The sequence below is a fragment of the Rhinatrema bivittatum genome, chromosome 5 (genome assembly GCF_901001135.1).
Source record: "Rhinatrema bivittatum chromosome 5, aRhiBiv1.1, whole genome shotgun sequence".
NCBI classification, from domain to species: domain Eukaryota; kingdom Metazoa; phylum Chordata; class Amphibia; order Gymnophiona; family Rhinatrematidae; genus Rhinatrema; species Rhinatrema bivittatum.
This window is the reverse complement of record NC_042619.1, coordinates 53,635,251-53,657,109: the sequence shown is the minus strand read 5'-3', so window position 1 is coordinate 53,657,109 and position 21,859 is coordinate 53,635,251. Positions and strand designations below refer to the sequence as shown.

The 21,859-nt window shown below is 43.8% G+C and overlaps 1 protein-coding gene across 3 annotated transcripts in view; it reads right to left on the bottom strand.

The window, feature by feature from the left end:
* Positions 1-21,859, bottom strand: part of PIWIL4 (piwi like RNA-mediated gene silencing 4) — a 379,756-nt gene that overhangs the window by 38,651 nt on the left and 319,246 nt on the right. For all 3 annotated transcript variants that reach the window (XM_029602363.1, XM_029602364.1, XM_029602365.1), the window contains one exon: positions 16,768-16,921. In XM_029602363.1, coding sequence (XP_029458223.1) covers positions 16,768-16,921 — 154 coding nt within the window. The remainder of the gene's footprint in view (positions 1-16,767; positions 16,922-21,859) is intronic.

Genomic DNA, 21,859 nt, shown 5'->3' with positions numbered 1-21,859 from the left:
TCCCTCAGTCTCATCTTATAGCTAAAAGCGCAAGTGAAACTAAAATAAAAGTAAAAACATATACGGACCCAACTCCGCGGGGTGGCGGGTGGGTTTTGTGAGGACTAACATCCTGCTGTCCTGTGAGAAAACCTGTTACAGGTAAACAACATTTGCTTTCTCACAGGACAAGCAGGATGGTAGTCCTCACACATGGGTGAGTACCGAGCTGAGGATGCCCGAGAGTGCACCAAATGCACCCAAGACGCACGAAAGGCGCAATGACAGGGGTGGAATTTGGAACAGAGGGCATCCTGAAACCCTTAACAGGTTGGTGGAAGGATGTTGGGGTGGTTAAACCGAAAAGAATAGGAGTAGACAGACTGGCCAAACATGGAGCATGCTGGCTAGTCGTATCTAAGCAATAATGGGCTGCGAAGGTATGGAGAGAGTTCCAGGTTGCAGCCTGATAAATATGTACACGCAGCACCGGCCGAAGGGAAGCTATTGAGGCTGGGAGAGACGCAACAGAGTGTGGTTACACACAGTGTTATAGGGAAATGCCTGCTTGTTGGTAGGAAAAGAGATACAGACCGTCAATTAGGAGGAATAGGTCTGTTTGCCCACTGGAACTCGCAGGTTGACTCTTGCCACAGAAGGAAAGAGTTAGGTGGAATTCCTATGGAGTATAGTGGGATCTAGATAGAAAGCAAGTGCACTATTACTGTCCAAGGAGTGGAAAAAACCCTCTCACTTTGGTGAGAGAGAGGTGTTGGGAAAAATGGGCAGAGTATATTCTGACTAAGGTGAGATGCAAAGTCTACCTTAAGAAGGATATGAAGCTGAATATGTAAAACCACTCTGTCACGGAGGAACGCAGGGTCGGATGAGTATGTAACAAGGTGTGTAACTCACTGACCCTGTTGGCAAAAGTGACGGTTATGAGGGAAAGAATTTTCCATGCCAAACTGTGAAATGAGAGGAATGGAAAGGCTCGAACAGAGAACGTATGAGACTTATAAGCACAAAATATAGGTTCCATTCCGTGACTAGTGAAAATAGAGGCAGCTTGATCAGTGGATAATCCATGGCAAGCTGACTCAAAAGGGGTTTACTGTTAATCGGGTATCCCCACTCCCAAACGATACACCAACTGAAACAGAGGTGTACCTATGTGGAGGATGTCTGGGGAGCAGAATCCGAGGGAGCAAGAGAAAAGAGTGGTGTAGAAAAAAGAAAAAGGGTAATACCCTTTTGTATGCATCATGAGGTAAATCATGCCATTTTGAATGGTAGGATTTATGTGTGGAAGGTTTTGTGACGCTACCAGTACCTGAGAACATCAGTGAGTCTACGATTTGTGACTGACTGGTGGGAAGGCGAATTGGTTACTGGTGTGATAGATTGAGAAGTATGAGAAGCATACTGGTCTTGGCCAGGACGTGGGTCTGAGGAACAGTGAACCCCGTCCCGGTCCAGCATTAGAAGAGTGCTGGCTATGAGAGGCTTATTAAGTTTTTAACAATCAATGTAACAAAATACAGAATTTTGCATGTGTCAGATTACAATAACTTTATCTTCATTGTATCATATTCGCCATGATCGTTGTGCCATTCCAAAACCAAATTCACATCACTGTCCAACAAAAGATCTTTGTTTCTCCCCTCATGGGGCTTCCTCAGGGACTTGTGTTATAAATACACGAAGGCTGAATTTCACAATATAATTCTCCAATATAATCAAACGTAGACTACTGATATCCAAAAATTCAATGGAGTATATACATCCGCTTTTTCTCCAATTTCATCATCACACGAAATTCCCGAAAATCTTTTATACCAATGGTATTTTGTGTGTTCTGGGAATGTTTTTAACATGTTTTTAGGTGAGTGTGAATGGGTTTGAATGTGATAGTGAGTATTTTATTGTCTAGAGTAAAGAATTAATAAAGTTTGCACATTATTCTAAAAGTGTAGTATTCTTTGTCAAATATAACTGTGTACCTAAAAGGATACATTGTGATCTCATTACCCTGTGTGTATATTTACCTAGACTATGAGAGGCAGCAGAAGAGACACATTTAAGAGGCCCTTGATGGGAACGCATTGGAAACATGTGTAGGGAATAGAATCTGTGCATCGTATGGTTCGATTGGGACGCAGGGGGCAAGTTCGGTTGACCTCAGTGTTAGAAAAATTTTCCCGCTACACATGTAGTCCAAGACCATTCGAGAGGATGGAAACTTACATGGAGAAGGTCTGCTAGTGCGTTCAGTAAATCTCTTAGATAAGTGGAAAATATAGAGAACTCTATTAGATATCAAAATCTGCGCATATTAAATTTTCCAACTTTGAAGTGGATATCCCCTTTGGAAATGGTAAAAAAATACATAACGGAAATTTTAAAAATTCCTAATGAAATAATGCCTACCATAGCCAAGGTTTATATGACAAAAACTGAAAAGGTGGAACATCTTGATCAAATGTCTGAACCTGACCTGAATCTTACACAGTTCCTGGAGACATCCACAGAAATAAAGATAAATAGACGGGGAACTTTGTTTTTACAGTGTGTTTTTGCTCAGGATAGAGAAATGTTATTGAAAGCTTTTTTTTGTAACAGAACATCCCAGTTCTTTGGTCAGTTGGTTTGGGTTTTTCCAGACATTACACACTCCACCCAGGAGCGCAGAAAAAAATTCTTAGCTATGCAACCTGAAGTAGTGGGTATGGGGGCCAGATTTAATCTCAGGTTTCCATGTCAATGTGTAGTGAATATGCAGGGTCTCAAAAATGTATACTTTGAACCTGAACATTTGCGTAATTTCTTAGATGTACGTAACTCGATATCTCCAGATTAAAATGTTTGATTACGGAATGTATATAAAATGGTTCATGACAGCCTCTAATAATTCAGCATATTATATTTCTTTAATATTCCGCTTAATTTTTCATATCTTGGAATTTCTTTATTACTTTAATATTACATAGGATAAGACGATCCAGCAGTTAGGAATGATGTTAGTTATAACATTTTCTTTACTTAGTTGTGCTTATGTAAAGTAAAACTGCAATTCCTATTTGTATTTTTCCATTAATTCTACCTGTAATGATTGGTAAAAATTCTATAAATAAAATGTAAAAAAAAAAAAAAAGTGGCCCGAGGATGCATGGAGTGAGCAAGGGCCAAGGATAGAGTTGCGCAGCTTCCTTGCAAAGCAGCTAAGAGGTTGTGCGTGCTTGTGTGTTGGAAAGCACATTGTCCCTATGCTGTCTGTCTGTATGCACAAAGATTTGTTGCATACGCAGTATTGGAAGGCATAAGGGTATAACGCATGGCTACAAGCTCCAGGGAGTTCATGTGAAACTGAGCCTGGAGTGGAGTAGACGCATATTGGGTTGAGAAGATTTTAGGTGAAACTTTGCGAGCATGAGCAGAATCAGACTAGGTTTTGGTTCTAGATCTGCAATATGGATGAGGGACGAAAGCGGTTGAACAGCTTAGACCAGGGGTGGGCAATTCCAGTCCTCAAGGGCTGCAAACCAGTCGGGTTTTCAGGATATCCTTAATGAATATGCATGAGAGAGACCTGCATACCCACTGCCTCAGTTGTATGCAAATCTATTTCATGCATATTCATTAGGGGTATCCTGAAAACCCGACTGGTTTGCAGCCCTCGAGGACCGGACTTGCCCACCCCTGGCTTAGACCCATTGAGAATGGAAATTCACTGAATCTAACCCATAGCAGTTTTGGATCTATTAGGAAAGTGCATAGTGAAAAAACCCCATGGCCCGACAATGAAGAATTGAGGGGCTGAGGTTATGGAAAATGCGCGCAGGGACATGTAAGATTTTATTAGAATGTCTGCGCGTATGCTGGACAGGAAGGTCATTGTGACTGTGGTATCCAGAAGTGTTGTATAAGGGATATGGCAGTGACAGTAATCCCAGGTAGTAAATGTATAGTGAATCATGAAGAAGTTAGAGCTCCTTGTGTGGACTGACTGTGGTTATGCAGCTGTCCATGCAAGGAAAAGCGTGAATGATGATGCACTCCGTAGAGAAACAGCAGTCACCGATAGTGATTCAATGAAATACCCCAGTTGCCGAAGCTGGTGCAACCGGCAGAGCTTGGGACTGTAATATTGTTGGCTCACCATGAAGCACATAGAAAGATTAGAGGTAATGTACTTACTGCGATATGGAAGCATGGTGACGAGAGATACCATTTTACCTGTGCCTTCTGAAGAAAGTTGGTATTTCTGAGGTCCAGGATGGGCGGAGAGTAACTACTTTCTGTTGAAAGAAAGAATAGTGTAATTAAAACTCCCCAAACCCCCCCCCCCCCCCGCGCTTTATAGCGTCTGGGGGAGTGTACCGGGAACCTTGGTACAAAGTGGGGTGGCCGCTCTGATATACAGCCAGTTGGGAGACCAGGATGTGTCCAACTGGAGGGGCTGATGTAATCTGGATATCATGTAATCTCCCACGGGAGCGTGAGCGGTAAAGTCTTACCCGCATTTCTGTGTGCTGTATAAGGAGACATTGAGACCTGTCTTCAGGCTTCGAGATGGACTTGCACTTGAGGTAGTATTTGCTGGATCTCGTGTTTAGCAGATCAGCGAATGCATCTGGAACTTTGGTTCTGAATTAGGAACCAGAAGCCAGAGTATTAATCAGAACAGAGCCCCGTTGCTGAAAATGGGAGGATGTCCTGACGCAATCCCAAAGAAATGATAGAGAGGTTCTCTTGGTATTGTGGCTGACATAGCTGGCATAGCGATATGTGACACTAATACGGTTCTTGGAAGGTACATGACCTAGAACTTTTAGAACCATATTTATTTATTTATTTATTTCTCAAAATTGCCTCGAACAGGCAATACTGGACTCGGGCAGCTTCCCACACTTGAGCCTCTCTCTCTCCTCACCTCATGTTTTTCATTTTTATGTACCTTTTTTTGCATTATATTAGTAAAATCAATAAAGAATTAATTATAAAAAAAATATGACTTTCCAGGTCAGGTACTTTAGGTCACAGGAACACAGTGGCTTGAAAGGAGCTTTCATCAGTGGAGCAAAAACCAAGCTGAGGGCCCAGGACACAGCAGAAGACCTTAGGGGAGGCTTCAACTGAAGCAGACCTTGCATGACGCATATAACTATAGGCTGTACAAAGAAGAGCTTACGCTCTATATCATGGTGAATATACCAATCTCATTTAGATGAACCCTAACAGAGTTAATCTCGAGACCAGCCTCCACAAAGTGTAGAAGGTAGTCAAGCAATTTTTGTGGAGAGCAGGATAAAGGATTTAGGGCCTTTTGCTCACACCACATGGAAAACCTTTCACTTCAGTGCACAAGACTTTCTAGTGGAAGGCTTTCTAGAAGCTACAAGGATCAGAGACATCCTCTGGGAGATTGAGTGGTTGTGGAATCAACCTCTTAACATCTAAGCTGTGAGCGATAGGGCCTGGAGGTTGGGATGCCCCAACCTGCTCCAATCCTGGGTGATGAGATCCGGGAATACCCCAGGCTAATCAGTTTCTTGATGGACATCTCCCGAAGGAGTGGAAACTAGACCTGCTTCGGCCAATGAGGAGCTATGAGAATCATAGTCCCTTTGACCTTGCGAAACTTAAAAAAGTCTTCACCATCAGTGAAGTTTGAAGACATGTGTACAAGAGACCCGCACCCCAATAGGGGGCGATGGCTTCTGAAGCTAGATTGCAGTGTGTCCTATACAGGAAGCAGAATTGAGAAACCTTCCTGTTCCAAGGCATAGCAAACAGATCCACCTCTGGGCTTCCCCACAGGTGGACGATACGATTCGCTACCCCTTGGTCCAGAGACAATTCGTGGGGGTCGAAAAGAGCGACTCAGTCTGTCCGCAATCACATTCTTCATACTGGCTAGATACATGGCCCTGAGCACCACACCACAGGAGAAGGCCCATGACCATATCAGGACCGTTTTCTGACACAGGAGGTACAATCTCGTACCTCCCTGCTTGTTGACATACCACATTGCCACTTGGTTATCAGTCTGTATCAGCACAATTTTGTTGGACAGCCAATCTCTGAAACCCTATACAGCACACCTGATCACCCGGAGCTCCAGGAAATTGATTAGACACAGTCATTTCTGGGAAGACCATAGACCCTGGTTGTGAAGCCCATCGACATGAGCCCCCCAGCTCAGGGTGGATGCATCTGTCATTGGCAAAATTTGGACCCAAGGACTTTGGAAGGATATCCCCCATTCCAGATTGAACAAGGAGTCCTGGAGGGATGGGGGTGATGTGAATGCAGTCCTGTAGATCCTGTGTGGCTTGTCGCCACTGGGACCTTAGGGTTCATTGGGCTCTTTTCATGTGCAAATGTGCCAAGTGAGTAACATGTACTTATGCAGCCATGTGGCCCAACCATCTCAACATGTGCCATGCTAAAACCTGCTGGCTCACTTGAATCTCTGCCACAGTGGCCATCAGATTAATGGGTCCGTTGCTGGGGAAGGAAGGCCTTGGGCTGAGCTATGTCTAGCAGGGCTCCAGTGAAGTCCAATTTCAGAAATGGGCTGAGATGTGACTTGGAGTAGTTGATGATGAAACCTAGTGACTCCAGCACCCAGATAGTCGAGCGCATGGACTCTACGGTTCTTGCCCGAGAGGTGCTCTTGACCAGTCAATTGTACAGATAGGGAAAAACATGGACTCCCAGCCTGCGAAGGTGTGCTGCCACCACAGCTAAACATGTCATGAAAACTTGTGGGGCTGACGCTAGCCCAAATGGCAGAATGCGGTACTGATAGTGCCGCTTTCTCAACATGAGTCAGAGATATTTGCAGTGACTGGGGAAGATCTCGATGTGAGTGTACATATCTTTTAGATTAAAGGAGCATAGCCAGTCCCCTTTTTGCAAGAAGGGGATCAAGGTGCCTAGGGAAATCATCTTGAACTTTCCTTTTTTAGTAACTTGTTCAAGATCCTCAGGTTTAGGATGGAATGGAGTCCTCCTGTTTCCTTTGCAATCAGAAAGTACTGGGAGTAGAATCCCTGTTCTCTTTGCCTTGGTGGAATGGGCTTGACCACTCTCAAGTCCCCAAAAAGGACTTGAGGAGCAATCTGGTGGGGTACTCAATAGATTTAATTTGTACCTTCTGCGGACGATGGCCAGAACCCACTGGTCTGAGGTTACACTGGACCATTGATTCGTGAAGAACCGCAGCCTCCCCCCAACCAGAGGGTCCATTGTCACAAATATGGCAGATGTGGTTATGATCCACACAATCCATTCAAAACCCGTTCCCAGAGTTGACTGAGGCACTAGCTGGGGCTTTATTTATTTATTTAGATGTTTTATATACCGTCATTCCAGAATAAGATCACAACGGTTTACAAAATCAGCTTTCATATTCTTGGTTAACAATCACATTTTGTGTCAGCATTCATAATTTAGCTCAACATCATGGCAGTTATATGTTTTTGTTTATATTCATACATATTCTTGGTCGCCATGACAGCAGATTTATAGACTTCATATTTGTACATTTTCAAAGTTGACATTACAGCAAATGCGGATTCCAATTCTACTATCTATACACTTTACATCATTCATTATTTATTGCTCACTTCGCTACTATTGTCTCTTGTACTGACATTGAAGTTATCAGTATATTGGTATTTTATGTTAAATCGTAAGCTTTTCTAAAGAGTCATGTTTTCAGTTCACGTTTGAAATTCTCTCTCTTATCTGGCGTAATGACTCTGGAAGGAGGTTCCACAACTTGGGGCTTGCTTTGGAAAATATTTGGTCCCTTATTTGTGTTAGATTTGTGTTTTGTGTAGAAGGCACCATTATAAGTCCTTTGTTTTGTGATATCAGGGTTCTCTGTGGTGAGCAGTGTTGACGTGTCATTCCTAATAAGCATTGGTCAGCGTGTTTATAATGAATTCTGGATTGTACCGGAAGCCAGGGCAGTGCCATCAGCGAGGGGTGATGTGGTCAAATTTCCTTGTCCCTACTAATAGTCTAGCAAAGGCCCTCTGTTGCCTGGGATGGCTACAAGGGGGCCTGCTGCTGCTGATGGGGCCAAGGAAGCAGAGAACATTATTTCCTCTGACCAGACATCGAGGATTTCCTAGCAGAGAAGGACGGGTCTTAAGTGCCAGCAGAGAACTGGTGGAGTGTTGCATGGTGGTCCCTCATTTGGGCCCCCATGTCATTTACCTTATCTCCGAAGAGATTCTCTCCACTGCACGGCACATCAGTGAGTCACTCCTGATGGAGATCTGAAGCTCGCATCCATGTGAGTCTACGGGTGCCGATCCCTACAGCAGAGACCCTCAATGTTGCTTCGAAAACATCATAGGACAACTGGAACTTGTTTTTTCCATATTCCAGGCCCTTATGCACCAGTGACTGGAGGGTGTCCTGCTGCTGTTGAGGCAGCTGCTTGGCCACCTCCTGCACCTGCTTCAGAATGTTCCACATATACTTGCCCATGTAGAGCTGATAGGCTACTATGTGGGTGATGAGCATAGCACCTGAAACACTTTCCTCCCAAGAGCATCCATGGCCCTCTGATCTTTCCCTGAGAGCACCAAAGAATGGGTCTAAGTGCACTTGGCCTTCTTGAGAGCAGATTCAATCACCACCAACTGGTAGAGCAGCTGACGCTTACCGAATCCAAGAGCCTTCTGGATGAGATAAATCATGTCCGCTTTCCAGTTAACAGGAGGAACTGAGAATGGGTGTTCCCACATCCTCAACAGCAACTCTTCAAGGATCCTGTGTAGTGGGACTGCCACAATTTCCTTGGGAGACTCCATGTACTGGAGGATATCTAGCATCTTGTGCTGAGTATCCTCCTCAGTCTGCAAATGAAATGGGATGGCTTCCGCCATCACCCTAACAAACCCTGTGAAGGAGAGGTCTTCCGGAAAGGACTTCCTTCTGTTGGCAGAAGGAGATGGTTCTGAGGGGAGACCATCTGATGGTTCATCGGAAACATTGGAGGAGCTGTCTCCTTAAGGGTTGTAAGGGCCTTTGTCCTCACTGTCATATGCAGGGTTGGGGCCCTGGGTGCTTGGCTGTTGGCCATCAGTAGAGGAACCGACTCAACTGGCCGTGGGGGTCAGGCCCCGGTGTCGTCCCTGTCACTGGGGAAATTTTCTCCTTCCAAAATTGTCACAACAGATGAGGCTCTATGGAAAAGAAGACACTGAAGGGACCCCACGTGGATGCATGGTATAATGTATGCTCAAGGATGCTCAGAGAGGCTCAGTCAAAGTTCTAGAAACTTTGACATAAGTTTTCCATGCTGGGCTCCATCAGATGTGACTCATATGTGAGGACTGCCTTCCTGCATGCCCTTGGAGAACCAAAGTTATATCCCAGCAGTAAAATGTTACAGTCATACCCTTTTTATGAGACAACTTGTAAAATGGAAGCCTTTACTTACAGGATGAATGTGAACGCTGAGATTTAAAGAAACAACTGAGAGGATACAGAGGAGCACAGCGCGCCAAGGGTATGTCTGTAATGAATTTATTGCTGAAGCGTAATATTTTTGTTGGGTTATAATTTGGCCAAACAGAAAGGTGTGTCTGCAACATGCTTCGACTGGGTTGTAACATCTTGGTTGTGACATATACATTTAGCTCTTTTTAGTTATACTGTATGTAAACTGACACACATGTATTTCTTACTGTAGTGCCAATGCTGTCCTTACAACTGTTATCTATCTCTTCTAGGTTTGAGGTGCTTGTCACACTTTCTTGTCCCTCCCGACTGACCTTGTTATTAACTGTACTCTCTTGTAATACAGCAACATAGTAATGATTGCAGAAAAGGCCCAAATGGTCCATCCAGTCTGCCCAGCAAACTTCTTCTAGTAGTATCTGCTGTGCCATGCAGGTTACCCCCATATTTCACTTAAGTGAAGTAACTACTGCTCCATGCAGTTATTCCCAAGCCTTATGAAAAGGTTTATAATATTTACAATCAAAACCATGTAACTGTCAAACCCATAAAAAATTACTACTAGCAACACTTTTACTGGATGGAGGATTGTTCCAGGAAGACAGACAGCAGGAACTGGGACGATGGCATCGCTAGACTGAGGGTCACTTGTTCTAATGCATCACGGCTTGGGAGAGTTCCCCTTCTCTCTGGGTACTGAGCCAACAGGTGACTAGGTGTTCCACATTACAGGCAGAGACCTAGTTGATGGCATTGAGTCTTCTCTTCAGTTGTAAGGTGGGAATAGCCCAGTTGCATGGGTTCCTCTAGCAATTCCCCTAAAGACATGATGGGACCAACTGTAGAAGGAGACAAAATCCTGGAGGGACCCTTTTGAACTGAGTGGGTCTCCCGAGCTCACTCCTGGAGGCATCTGTCAATCTTCCCCATGAGATTAATGAGACCTTTGAGAGAGGTGGGCAATTCTCATGCCGCTAGCTCATCCTTAATCTGGGAAGCTAAATCACCAAGATTATTGCATGTAGACTGTCTCCCTGCCAGTTCAGCTCTGTGGCCAGGGTTCGAAATTCGATAGCATAATCCATTAATGATCGATTTCCCTGGCACAGGTGCAAGAGATCAGAGCCCATCGTGGGCAGCCGGCTACGCTGATCCAAGACCTGCTTGAAGACAGAGATAAATTGCTAGAGGTTTGAGAGAAAAGGATTAGAGCACTCCCACAGTGGGGAAGCCCAGGTCAGAGCTTTACCATTGAGAAGGGAGAGGATGAATGTCGTCCTACCGAGTCACTTGGGAAGAGTGCCGACTGGAGAGCAAAATGCACATAGCATTGATTTCAAAATCCACGACACTGCTTAGGATCTCCAGCATTACGGGGCATGTGTGGGCAATGGAATTGTTGCCTGATGGGTGTCAGGGACGGCACTGGAACTGCAGCAGACGATGATATGGTAGTGGGGAGGGGCAAGGAATCCAGGCATGTGGCAAGGTGATTCACGTCTGCCACAAGAAGTTCTAAGGCTGACTGGAGGGTTTTCAATTTTATTTATTTTTATTTTATTTATTTAAAGCTTTTCTATACCGTTGTTTAGTAGTGCACCATCACAACGGTTTACAGTTAGGCACAAATATGTGGTTTCTAAATTATCCATGGGGTGCCATTATTATACGGTTACATAGTTCAATAATATACTCTAATTGGGGAATGGGTGTGGTTACCATTTACGATTAACTGTCTCTCATTTAATACTTAATTGTGAGGATATAATAAAAAATAAGCAGTTCTGCTTTTTCTTGGTGACTTTCTGCTTTGTGTATGTGTTGTTATTCTGCTACCTCATTGTGAAATGCTTTTTTGAAGAGCCATGTTTTTAAGCCTTTTTTGAAGAGTTTTAATTCCTTCATTAGTCTTAATTCCAGTGGTAATGTGTTCCATAATAATGGTCCTGCCAAAGATAGTGCTCTCTCTCTAACTTGGGTCAATTTTGCTGTTTTGACTGAGGGTATGGTTAGCAGAGCTTTATTGGCCGATCTGAGATTTCTTTGAGGGACATGTAATCGTAATGCGGTGTTTAGCCAGTCAGAATTTTCATCATTTATTAGCTTATGAACTGTGCATAATGTTTTAAATTGAACTCTCTGTTCTATTGGGAGCCAGTGTAAATCTGCAAGTGTTTGGGTGATATGATCTCTTCTGCCTTTACCAGTAAGTATTCTGGCAGCCGAGTTTTGTAGTATTTACAGTGGTCTGATAGTGGTGTATGGTAATCCTAGGAAAAGTGAATTACAGTAGTCCGTGCTGGCAAATATTAATGCTTGTAGTACTCTATGAAAGTGTTCCTGATTTAATAAGGGTTTTAGTCTTCTAAGGACCATTAGTTTGGCGTAGCCTTCTCTTGCTTTTATTGATATGTGTTGCTTAAGGCTCAGTTCCGTGTCTATAATTACTCCTAAGTTTCTAGCTTTATCAGTTAATTCTATTGATTTGTCATTTTTAAGTCGAATGGGATTTTGAATTCTTTCAATGTTTTTTCGTTCAAGATGTATCAATTCTGTTTTTTCAATGTTGATTACTAGTTCCATTTGGTTTAATTATGTCTAGGTATAACATTGCAAAGTTTAGTGTTTTTCAATTGATTCTTCAACCGGTAGAATCAATTGAATGTCATCAGCATATATGTAGTGTATGATACTTAGCCCAGCCAGTAGGTGGCAGAGGGGGAGCATGTAAATGTTAAATAGAGTTGCTGAGAGTGCTGAACCCTGGGAGACTCCTGTCTCTAGTGTGATTTTGTCTAATATTGAGTTTTTTTATCTGTACCTGGTAAGATCTATTGTTAAGATAGGATTTGAACCATTCAATTGTTTTGTTTTGTAATCCTATTTCTTCCAGTCTTTTCATGTATGTCATGGTTTACCGTGTCAAATGCTGCTGACAGATCTAGCAGTATCATGATGTAGTGTTTTCCGCTGTCAAATCCGCGAAGTACAGTATCTGTTAGAAAGATTAGTAACGTTTCGGTGCTATAGTGTTTTCTGAAACCATGTTGTGATGGGAAGAGTATGTTATTGTTGTCTAGATGTTCTGCTAGTTGCTTTTGTACTGCTTTTTCTATTAATTTTGCGATCATGGGCAAGTTTGAAACAGGTCTATAGTTACTTAAGACGGTTAGGTCACTGTTTTTCTTTTTCAGAATTGGTTTTATTATTGCGTTTTTTGAGTGAGTCTGGCATAACTCCTTCACTGAGTGATAGGTTAATTATTCTGGTTAGTGTGTATGAGGTTATATCAGCTAGTTTTTTTATATCTGTGGTGGGAATGGTGTCAATTTTATGTGGTGCGGGATTCAGTTTTTTTATCATGCATTCAACTTCGGTCTGGGATACCTCGTCGAATGTGGAGAATTGTGTCACATCTCTTTTTTGCATTTTGATTTCCTGTTTTGTTAGGGATGGAATCTTTGCTTTAAGGTTTGTGATTTTGTCTGAAAAATAGTGTGCTAGGTCGTTGCATTTGTTCTCTTGTGGGGCTTGGGGCATATCTGCTTTATCCTTAGATTTTTAACTATGTTGAATAATGTTCGTGGGTTGTTTGAACATTTTTCAATTTTTGAATTGAAGAATTGTTTTTTTGCTTCAAGAATTATTTTTTTATAAAAGGCTAGTTGTTTCCTAAATTTGGTTAAATTTTCCACTGATTTGTCTTTTTTCCATTTTTTTTCTTTTTTTCTTAGATTTTGTTTAATTTCCTTTAATTTTTCATTAAACCAAGGGTTTTTCTGTTTTGGTTCATGGATTTGTATTGTTCTAGTGGGGTTAATGTCATCTGCTAATTTACTTGTTTTAGTTATCCATTCTGTTGTTGCGTCTATACAGTTTTGGTGGTTGAGGTTTATTAAAGTTTCTTCTAATTCATTTTTTAGAATGTCATGGTTAAAGGGGGGACGATATTTAAATTCTATGGGTTCATTTTTCTGTATTTCTTTTGGTTCTATGAGTTTGATGTCGGATTGGATTAAGAAGTGATCCGACCATGGAATTTGATTATAGCTGGTATTTAAGTGTTCAGTGAAGTTATGATTAATGTATGTCAGGTCGAGGGAGTGGCCAGCTTTGTGTGAGGGTTTATCTGTAATTAATGTGAACCCCAGTGCTTCCATCGTATCGTTTAGTGTCTGGCATGTATTTGTTAGTGGAAACACGTCCATGTGAAGGTTAAAATCTCCCATTATGATGGTAGGTTTTGATGTGTTTAGGTTAATTGTTAAATATTCTATTAAAGGGGATAGGTTTAGGTCAAGCAGGCTGGGTGGGCAGTATATAATGCATATTTGTGTGTGTTCTGTATCAAATAGTGCAATTTCGTGGTTTGGGGGGGGGGGTGTTGTTGGAATCAGTTTACATTTAAATTTTTTTTCAATAATTAATGCTATGCCGCCTCCGCGTTTATTAATCCTTGGAATTGAGAATATGTCATAGCTTCTGTGTGCTATTTGATTTTTGATGATAATGTCGGATTTTTTTAACCACGTTTCAGTGATAGTGATGAAATTTGGTTTAATGTCATACAATAGGTCTGTAATTATTGGGAATTTCTGAGCAAGGCTGGAATGGCTTTTAGTGCAGCTAAATCGCCAGCTCCATTGCCGCAGCAAACTGTTGCAATTGGTGGACCCTTGGGCCGAGGTAAGGTTGGTGCCACCTGCAGGGAGAAGCACTGCAGGTCTTCACCATCGGTAGGCAAAGCTAGTTGGTGCAGAGGCCTAACCAGAACTTCACCAACACCAGCCCACATTCCCCACAGGATGAGCCCTTGGGTGCCGGGGCTGGCTGCACTTAGGCGCAAGCCTCTAGATGGTGTGTGTTATGAATTGGCTCCTGTGGAAGGAGGAGTTAGCAATCTGTTATGAACTGGCTCCTGTGGAAGGAGTTAGCAATCTGTTACGAATTGATTCCTGTAGAGGGAGGAGGTAGCAATCTGTTATGCTCTACTCCTCAAAAAGGGAGGAGTTAGCAATCTGTTATGAACTGGCTCCTTTGAAAGGAGGAGTTCGCAATCTGATATGCTGGAATCGGGTCGGTGACCAGTTCCACTCTCGGTGCCGGTGTCAGTGCTGGAGGAACCTGGAGTTGTTGCATCGCCTTGTCGATGGCCTCCTGGACCAGCTGGTCCAGTTCTTCCCAGAGACCTGGGGCAAGCAGCCCCGGCTCCGTGACGGAAGAGGGAGGCTGAGGCACAGTCAGAGGGACCAGCTTTACAGGTGGAATCGCGACTCCCAAACCCCGATCGGGTGAGGGTGGCCACAATGTCCCGGTCGCAGGAATGGTCGGTGCCGTTCCTGGACGGGGCTTCTTCGATGGTGGCTCGGTCGATGATTTTGCTCCCTCGACGGTCCGAGACTTACGATGCCGATGGCGATGTTTCTCCCTACGATCCCCTCGATCTTGAGGGGGAGAAACGGGAGTCGATGGCCGTGAAGACGTCAATGGCGGGCGGTCACCGGATGGTGGTCGATGCTGGTGCGACTTCACGGTGCCGGTTCCGATGACGTCGATACGATGGACGGTGTCGGGGTGTGAGCACGGAAAAGGAGTCCCATCTTCTCCATTCTGGCTTTGCGACCTTTTGGGGTCATGAGGGCACATTTGGTGCAAGTCAGGACATCATGCTCACGGCCTAAACACATTACACAGACTCCATGAGGGTCTGTGATAGACATGGTGCGAGTACAGTCCGGGCACCGACGAAACCCCGATGCCATGGCCATAGAAAAATCGAGCCGCGTTACGGTCGACGGCCAGTAGGCCACAAGGGCCAAACTCGACAGTAATCGAAGAAAAACGGTGAAAAATGTACCGGAGTACCACAGCCTGAGAAAAGTTAGAGGAGGAACCCCTGTGGGGCAGTTTAAATTTAATTAACTCCGTGAGGAAAATTCCTGTCAGGAATCTCTTCAGAGCTCCTAAACCGCGAGGCTACTGCTGCGCAGAAAAAAAGAAGACTGAAGTGGGACCCCTGCTGGCTGCAGGGTTAGTGCCATGCTGGGCATGCCCAGTAGGGGCCAGTCAAAGTTATGGAAACTTTGACAGAAGTTTTCCATGATTGGGCTCCATCCTGATGATGTCACCCATATGTGAGGTCTACCATCCTGCTTGTCCTGTAGAATGGTGCAATCATAAAGAAAAAGAAAACAAGGAAGATACAACTTGATTAAGCCTGACTGGGTGTGAAAGATAAATGTGGACAGTTTCCAGAGTGGTGGGCTCTTTTGAGAAACAATAATGCTTGTAATGACTTTAGAGTGAATTCTGTTTTAGAAAGTTATTCTGCTATATGGAAATTTTTTGATAAAAATTTGTGTGGAAAAATCGAAGAAATAAAAAGGTTAAAAATTGAATGGGATGTGTTTGATGTATCCTCATATATGATTATACAGTTAATTAAGGTGAGGATTTGCTAATGAATAAGTGATCTGTCTTTTTTGATTATACTATATATCTATATATCTATCTATATATGTATATATATATATATACACGTTATTTTTTTAAACTTACCTGAGCTCATCCCTTCTTGGCTGAGTACAGAGATGGTCTCTGACTGCAGGGGGAGAGGGCATATACTGTCACTGCTGCACTCGGCTTCCTGCACCTGCGGCCTTTCAGCTGTTTGAACCGCTAAGTCCACACCAGCTGAAAAATCAGCTACCGGACCAAGAGACTCATCTGAAGGACCACGGAAATCACCTCAGGAATTCTCAATGGGGAGGGAGGGACCATTTGGTATCACTGCAGGAGAGTGAGGCAAATTTATTTTTCTTTATTTCTCCTTTTCAAAGTAAAGCAATTCCCATTAGGGAGACGCACGTCCACCATCTGTTGGAGATGGAGAATACTGGCAGGCTGATGTCACTGCAGGAATATATATTCTTGACGTCAGTTTGCTTCATCACCATCTGCTGGTAGAGGTGCATAACCCAATGGTTCTGGATTCATCTGACCAGATGCTAAGAAATTTAAGGTTTAGAACTCTAAGTTTAAGGAAGTCCCTGGAGGTGGAGGCAGCATGTGACAAGTTGACAATCTACTAGTGTGAATATTGTATATGTATTTTACGTATATTAGTCTGAGCTATACTTACTGTTTCTATCATAACTGAGAGCAAACAAAACAAAGCAACAATAAGTAAAGAGAAACCACAGAAAGACAAAACAAAGAGAGAAACTTCACATATTAATATTTTGTTTTCACTTCTTGGAGTGCTCAGTACCTTTTTGTACAATTATTATAAATTACAATTACCTATATTCCACATTGGTTTCTCGGAAGCTATTGATGAACTGTGGAATTTCATAATCTATCACCATCTTCAACTGTCCGTCTCCTACACCATCACGATAAACTATGACACGACCAGGTAATTCACTATTACATGTTTGCCACTTTTTAAGAGCACCTATAGTAAAAATCAATAAATGAGAAGTAGTACAGGTAAATCAAATGACAATTACTTATAATTCATCACACAACTCACATAACTTTTCCCTTAGGGATCTGTGCAACCATGTGCTTCCAATTTTTGTAGGATATTGCTACATTTGTGTAATACAGAACATTATTAATTCAGTAATGTAGTAAAGGATGTCAGATAAAGACCAAAAAGGTCTACCTAGTTTCAGATTCATTCAATTTGGGTAGATACACATATAAATTCTCTTATGCAAACCAATACAAACACCCCATTCAAGTCTTTTACCTGTCCTTGCAACCCCTTTTCTACCATATTTGTCCCAAGCATGCCTAAAATATATGTCACAGGGATAGCCCTAACCACCTCTGTTAGTACCTATTTCAGGCCTTATCATCTTTAACTTTGTTTCTTATAAAACCAATACTTAAGCCATCACCCAGGCCCCCTTCTGTCTTATTACTAAGATTTATAGTAATACCCACAGCCACCAAGGTTAGTAATTGCAAGCATCAAGTCCTCTGTCTACATTTTTCACCTACCCAGCTATTCTACTCTATCTATTTATTATTTTTATTTATTTACATGTACTTGAATTCCACATTTATTGCCAAAAAACTGTTCAAAACAGATCACAACAATTCAAAAACAATCATACATAATAAAATTTAAAATAAAATAAAACGTGTTAAAACCAAATCATTTAAATGCAGCTTTAAACAAATAGGCTTTCAACTGTTTCCTAAAGAGTTTATAATCTTTAATCAAGCATAAATCTGAAGGAATAGAATTCCATAAACTGGGGACTATTAAGGGAAAAGGTCTCTGAGAGGTTTGCTTTAAATGCATTTCTTTATTCCCAGGAATGGAAAGCAATTGATGGTTTGCGGAGCGCAAATTTTGTTGGGGATAATACAACCAACTAAAACTTTCATATAAACAGGACATTTCCATAAATAGTTTAATGGACTAACGTTAAGATTTTAAAATGAATCCGAAATTCAATTGGCAGCCAATGAATTTGCAACAAAATTGGCGAAATATGATCGGACATTTAGCAACCTAAGATCACCTATGCTGCTGCATTCATTAAAATCTGCAATGCCATCAAATAGCATTTTGGAATTCCAACCTAGAGGGCATTGTAATAGTTTAAACAGGACAACAAGAATGCCTGCAAAACATTTCTAAAATAAGCTGTATCAATCACATATTTTAATTTGCGTAATTTCTTCAATTTAAAGAGACCTCTCTGTACTACAGATTCCAACTGTGAACATATCTAATGATCTAGAGCTTCAAAGTATTTTTACTTCCATCTAGCCTTCACTTCTCTCCCTGACAGCTTCTTGTTCTTGTCACTGCCATCACACCTCTTTTTTATCTCTGTATTCTTCTCCTTCTCCTTTCTGCTGGAGACATCATTCCCAATCCTTGTACCCCAAGGCAACAGTCATGCTGAGAATTTCAGTCAGTCACCCCTCCAACCTTATCCCTATCCCTCCCTTCCTTCCTCTTCTCTTTCTCATTTATTTCCTTTGGAATGCTCACCCTATTTCTAGTAAGCTTGCCTACGTTCATGACCTCTTTATCTCTGTTGCATTTGTGGCTTGCGCCTCCCGCGAGCTAATTGCCCCAGCATTGTTCCTGCGTTCCAGTCCATGTCTTCGTCTACTGTTTCTTGTTCCTGTATGGCTGTCTCTCTGTGTCTTGGTATTCCCCTCATCTCTTCTTCGTGGTCAGTCTTCAATCATTGGTGTCAGCTTCTCTTGTCCTTCTGTTCAGTGTTCTCTATTGGTCTCCCAGCTTGTCCCCGGGATCTGGACAAGCTGGGAGTCCAAGCTGGGAGTCTGGACCTCGACGTTGCTGACTCTCCTCCTGCTTTTAACCTTAGACCTTGCCTCGCTTGTGACTGAGGATCACGACACCGTGCAGTCTCAGCCTGCCTGGGACTTGCGCCTGTGCCACTACCTGGAGGGTCTCCGATTGCCACAGACCTTTGCCACCCTGCGCTCTGAACCAACCTTGCTTCCCTACTATGCTGGCCTGCAACAACTTCACCTCTACGATTCTCCATGAGCATAGAGGCCTGCACCTAAGACCAGCCGACCGTGGCACCTGAGGGCTCAACCTAAGGGGAATATGGGCTGGTATTGGCGAAGCTGCAGTTGGGCCTCTACTTCAGCCAGCTCTGCCTGCCAATGGTGGGGACCTACGGGGCCCTTCCCCACAGGTAGTGCCAACTCTCCCTTGGCCCAAGGGTCCACTTTGCCAACAGACTGCCAAGGCCATGGACCCAGCAGAAGCCGCCGCATTACAGGCCATTACAGTTTGGCTCAGAAGATCCAGGAGCTACAGCGTATCCTTGAGGTTCTGGCAGTCTCCATGGAACGTCTCAGTGCCCGCTAGATTGCTCAGCCTCCCTAGGCGCCTCGACACCTCCTACGCCAGCATCCGCCACTCCCGCGGCACCTCCACAGTCCACCATTCCGCTGCCAGTTCCGCCCCACTATGCTGGGAAACCAAGACAATACCGAGCTTTCATCAACCAGTGCTATATGCACTTTGGCCTTCAATAAGTATAGTTTCCAGACAATTCAGTGAAGACGACAGACATACTCTCTCTTCTGGATGGCAAGGCCAAAGCCTGGGCTTCCCCCCTGTGGGAATGCTCCAACCCGATTCTTTGGGACCTCCAATGTTTCATCGCAGCCTTTAAGACGGTCTTCAATGACCCTGGTCACCAGGCGGCCGGCTCAGATCTCCTCCACTTCTGCCAGGGGGCTTGGTCCCTCTCAGACTACGCCATCGAGTTTCTGACCCTGGTTATGGAACTCAACTGGGGAGAGGACTGTCTATGATCCATATTTTTAGAAGGATTGTCGCCCCGCATAAAAGATGAGTTGGCAGTCTGTGAACTCCCTAAGTCTCTAGATTCCCTCATTGACATGACAAGCCAGATTGTCCGCCGATTCTAGGAGCATAGCCGGGAGCTCCAACCCCATAGAAGACGCGCAGTCACTGCTAGCTGCTTTCAGCGCCTATCCTCCATATCAAAGTTGCCTCCTTCCTTCGGGACCTGTGCTGAAGAGCCAATGCAACTGGGGTGAAGGGCACCTGACTACTGAAGAGCACCATTGGCGCTACCATGCTGAGCTGCTTCTACTGCAGTGGGTCAGGCCACCGAATAGCTTGCTGTCCGTGAAGCCGGTAAACTCTCGGGCCTAGGGCACAGCGGGAGTCTGACCCTAGGCCTTACCTCTCCGGCTCCCCCATTAACTCTCCTTGTGACAATCTACAAAGGGTAAACCGAATTTTACTACCTTGGCCCAAGTAGACTATGGAGCAGGAGGGAATTTCCTCATGAAGGCCCTTGTGGATCACCTTCAGATACCCACGCTCTCATGCCCAGCCCCACCTGTTCTTTTCTCCATCCATAGGGATCCATTGCCGGGTAAAATTACCCACACCACAGTTCCTATGAAACTAAGTACTGGCTCTCTCCATGTCGAATACTTGGCTTTTCATGTGACAGACAAGGCCATCCACCCCATGGTCCTGGGGTTACCCTGTCTTCAGCAACATTCCCCTCAGTTTGAATGGGCTTCCCTACAACTTTCCTAATAGGGCCCCAACTGCCACAGTTCCTGTCTGGAAAGGGTAGAGACCCCTCAATGTCGTTCAGCATCTGCTATCTTGTCAGGCCTTTCTCTGCAGTACACGGAATTTGCCGACATTTTTTCAAAAAAGAAGGCTGACATCTTACCCCCTCACAGAGAGTATGACTGCTCCATCAAATTGCTACCTAATGCCAAACCACACCCTGGAAGGGTATACCCCTTGTCTCTTCCAGAAATGAAAGCAGTGTTGGAATACATTCAAGTGAACCTGGACAAGGGATTCATCCATCATGCTACCTTCATGGCAAGCGCAGGGTTTTCCTTTGTTGGTAAGAACGGGTCTCTCTGCCCCTGCATATACTATCGGGGCCTAAATGCGCTATCCCTTACCTTTAGTCTCCGAGTTGTTTGACTAGCTGCAGGGAGCAAAAATCTTCTCCAAACTGGACGGGGTCTTACAATTTAATTCATATCCGACACGGCAGTAAGTGGAAAACAGCCTTCAACACAAGAGATAGTAACTACGAGTAGCTCATGATGCCCTTCAGCTTATGCAATGCTCCCGCTGTATTCCAAAACATGATAAATGAGATCTTCCAGGACCTTCTCTATGAACGTGTTGTAGTGTACCTCAATGACATTCTAATCTTTTCCAAATATCTTGTGTCACATCGTCGGGACATCCCCTGGGTACTCCATCGTCTCCAGAACAACCAGCTATATGCCAAGCTAGAAAAATGCTTATTTGAAAGGGAAAGCCTCCCCTTCCTTGGAAAATCATCTCCAGTAACATAGTCTTTAACATGGACCCCAATAAACTTAAGAGTATCCAGGACTGGCCTCAGCCAAGTAGACTACGAGCCCTGCAAAGATTCTTGGGCTTCACCAACTATTACATACATTTTACTAAGAACATAAGAACATAAGAAAATGCCATATTGGGTCAGACCAAGGGTCCATCAAGCCCAGCATCCTACTCCAAGATGGCCGTGCCTCTCACTGCCCTCACACAAAAGGGAGCCAACACCAAACTCTGGCCACTGGAAGCCGTGATGACCTGTTAAGACCTAAAGGCCACCTTTCTGCAAAAGCCCTGCCTTCATCACCCAGATCCCACGCATCCCTTCATTGTTAAGGAAATGCCTCCTCTGTGGGGGTAGGGGCTGTCTTAAGTCAGCACTCCTCCAAAGGCGTCCTATACCCCTGTTCCTTTTTTCAAAAAAATTCTCTCCAGCTGAAAGCAATTACAGAATTGGCGATAGAGAGCTTCTAGCACCAAATTGGCTTTGGAAAAGTGGCATCACTT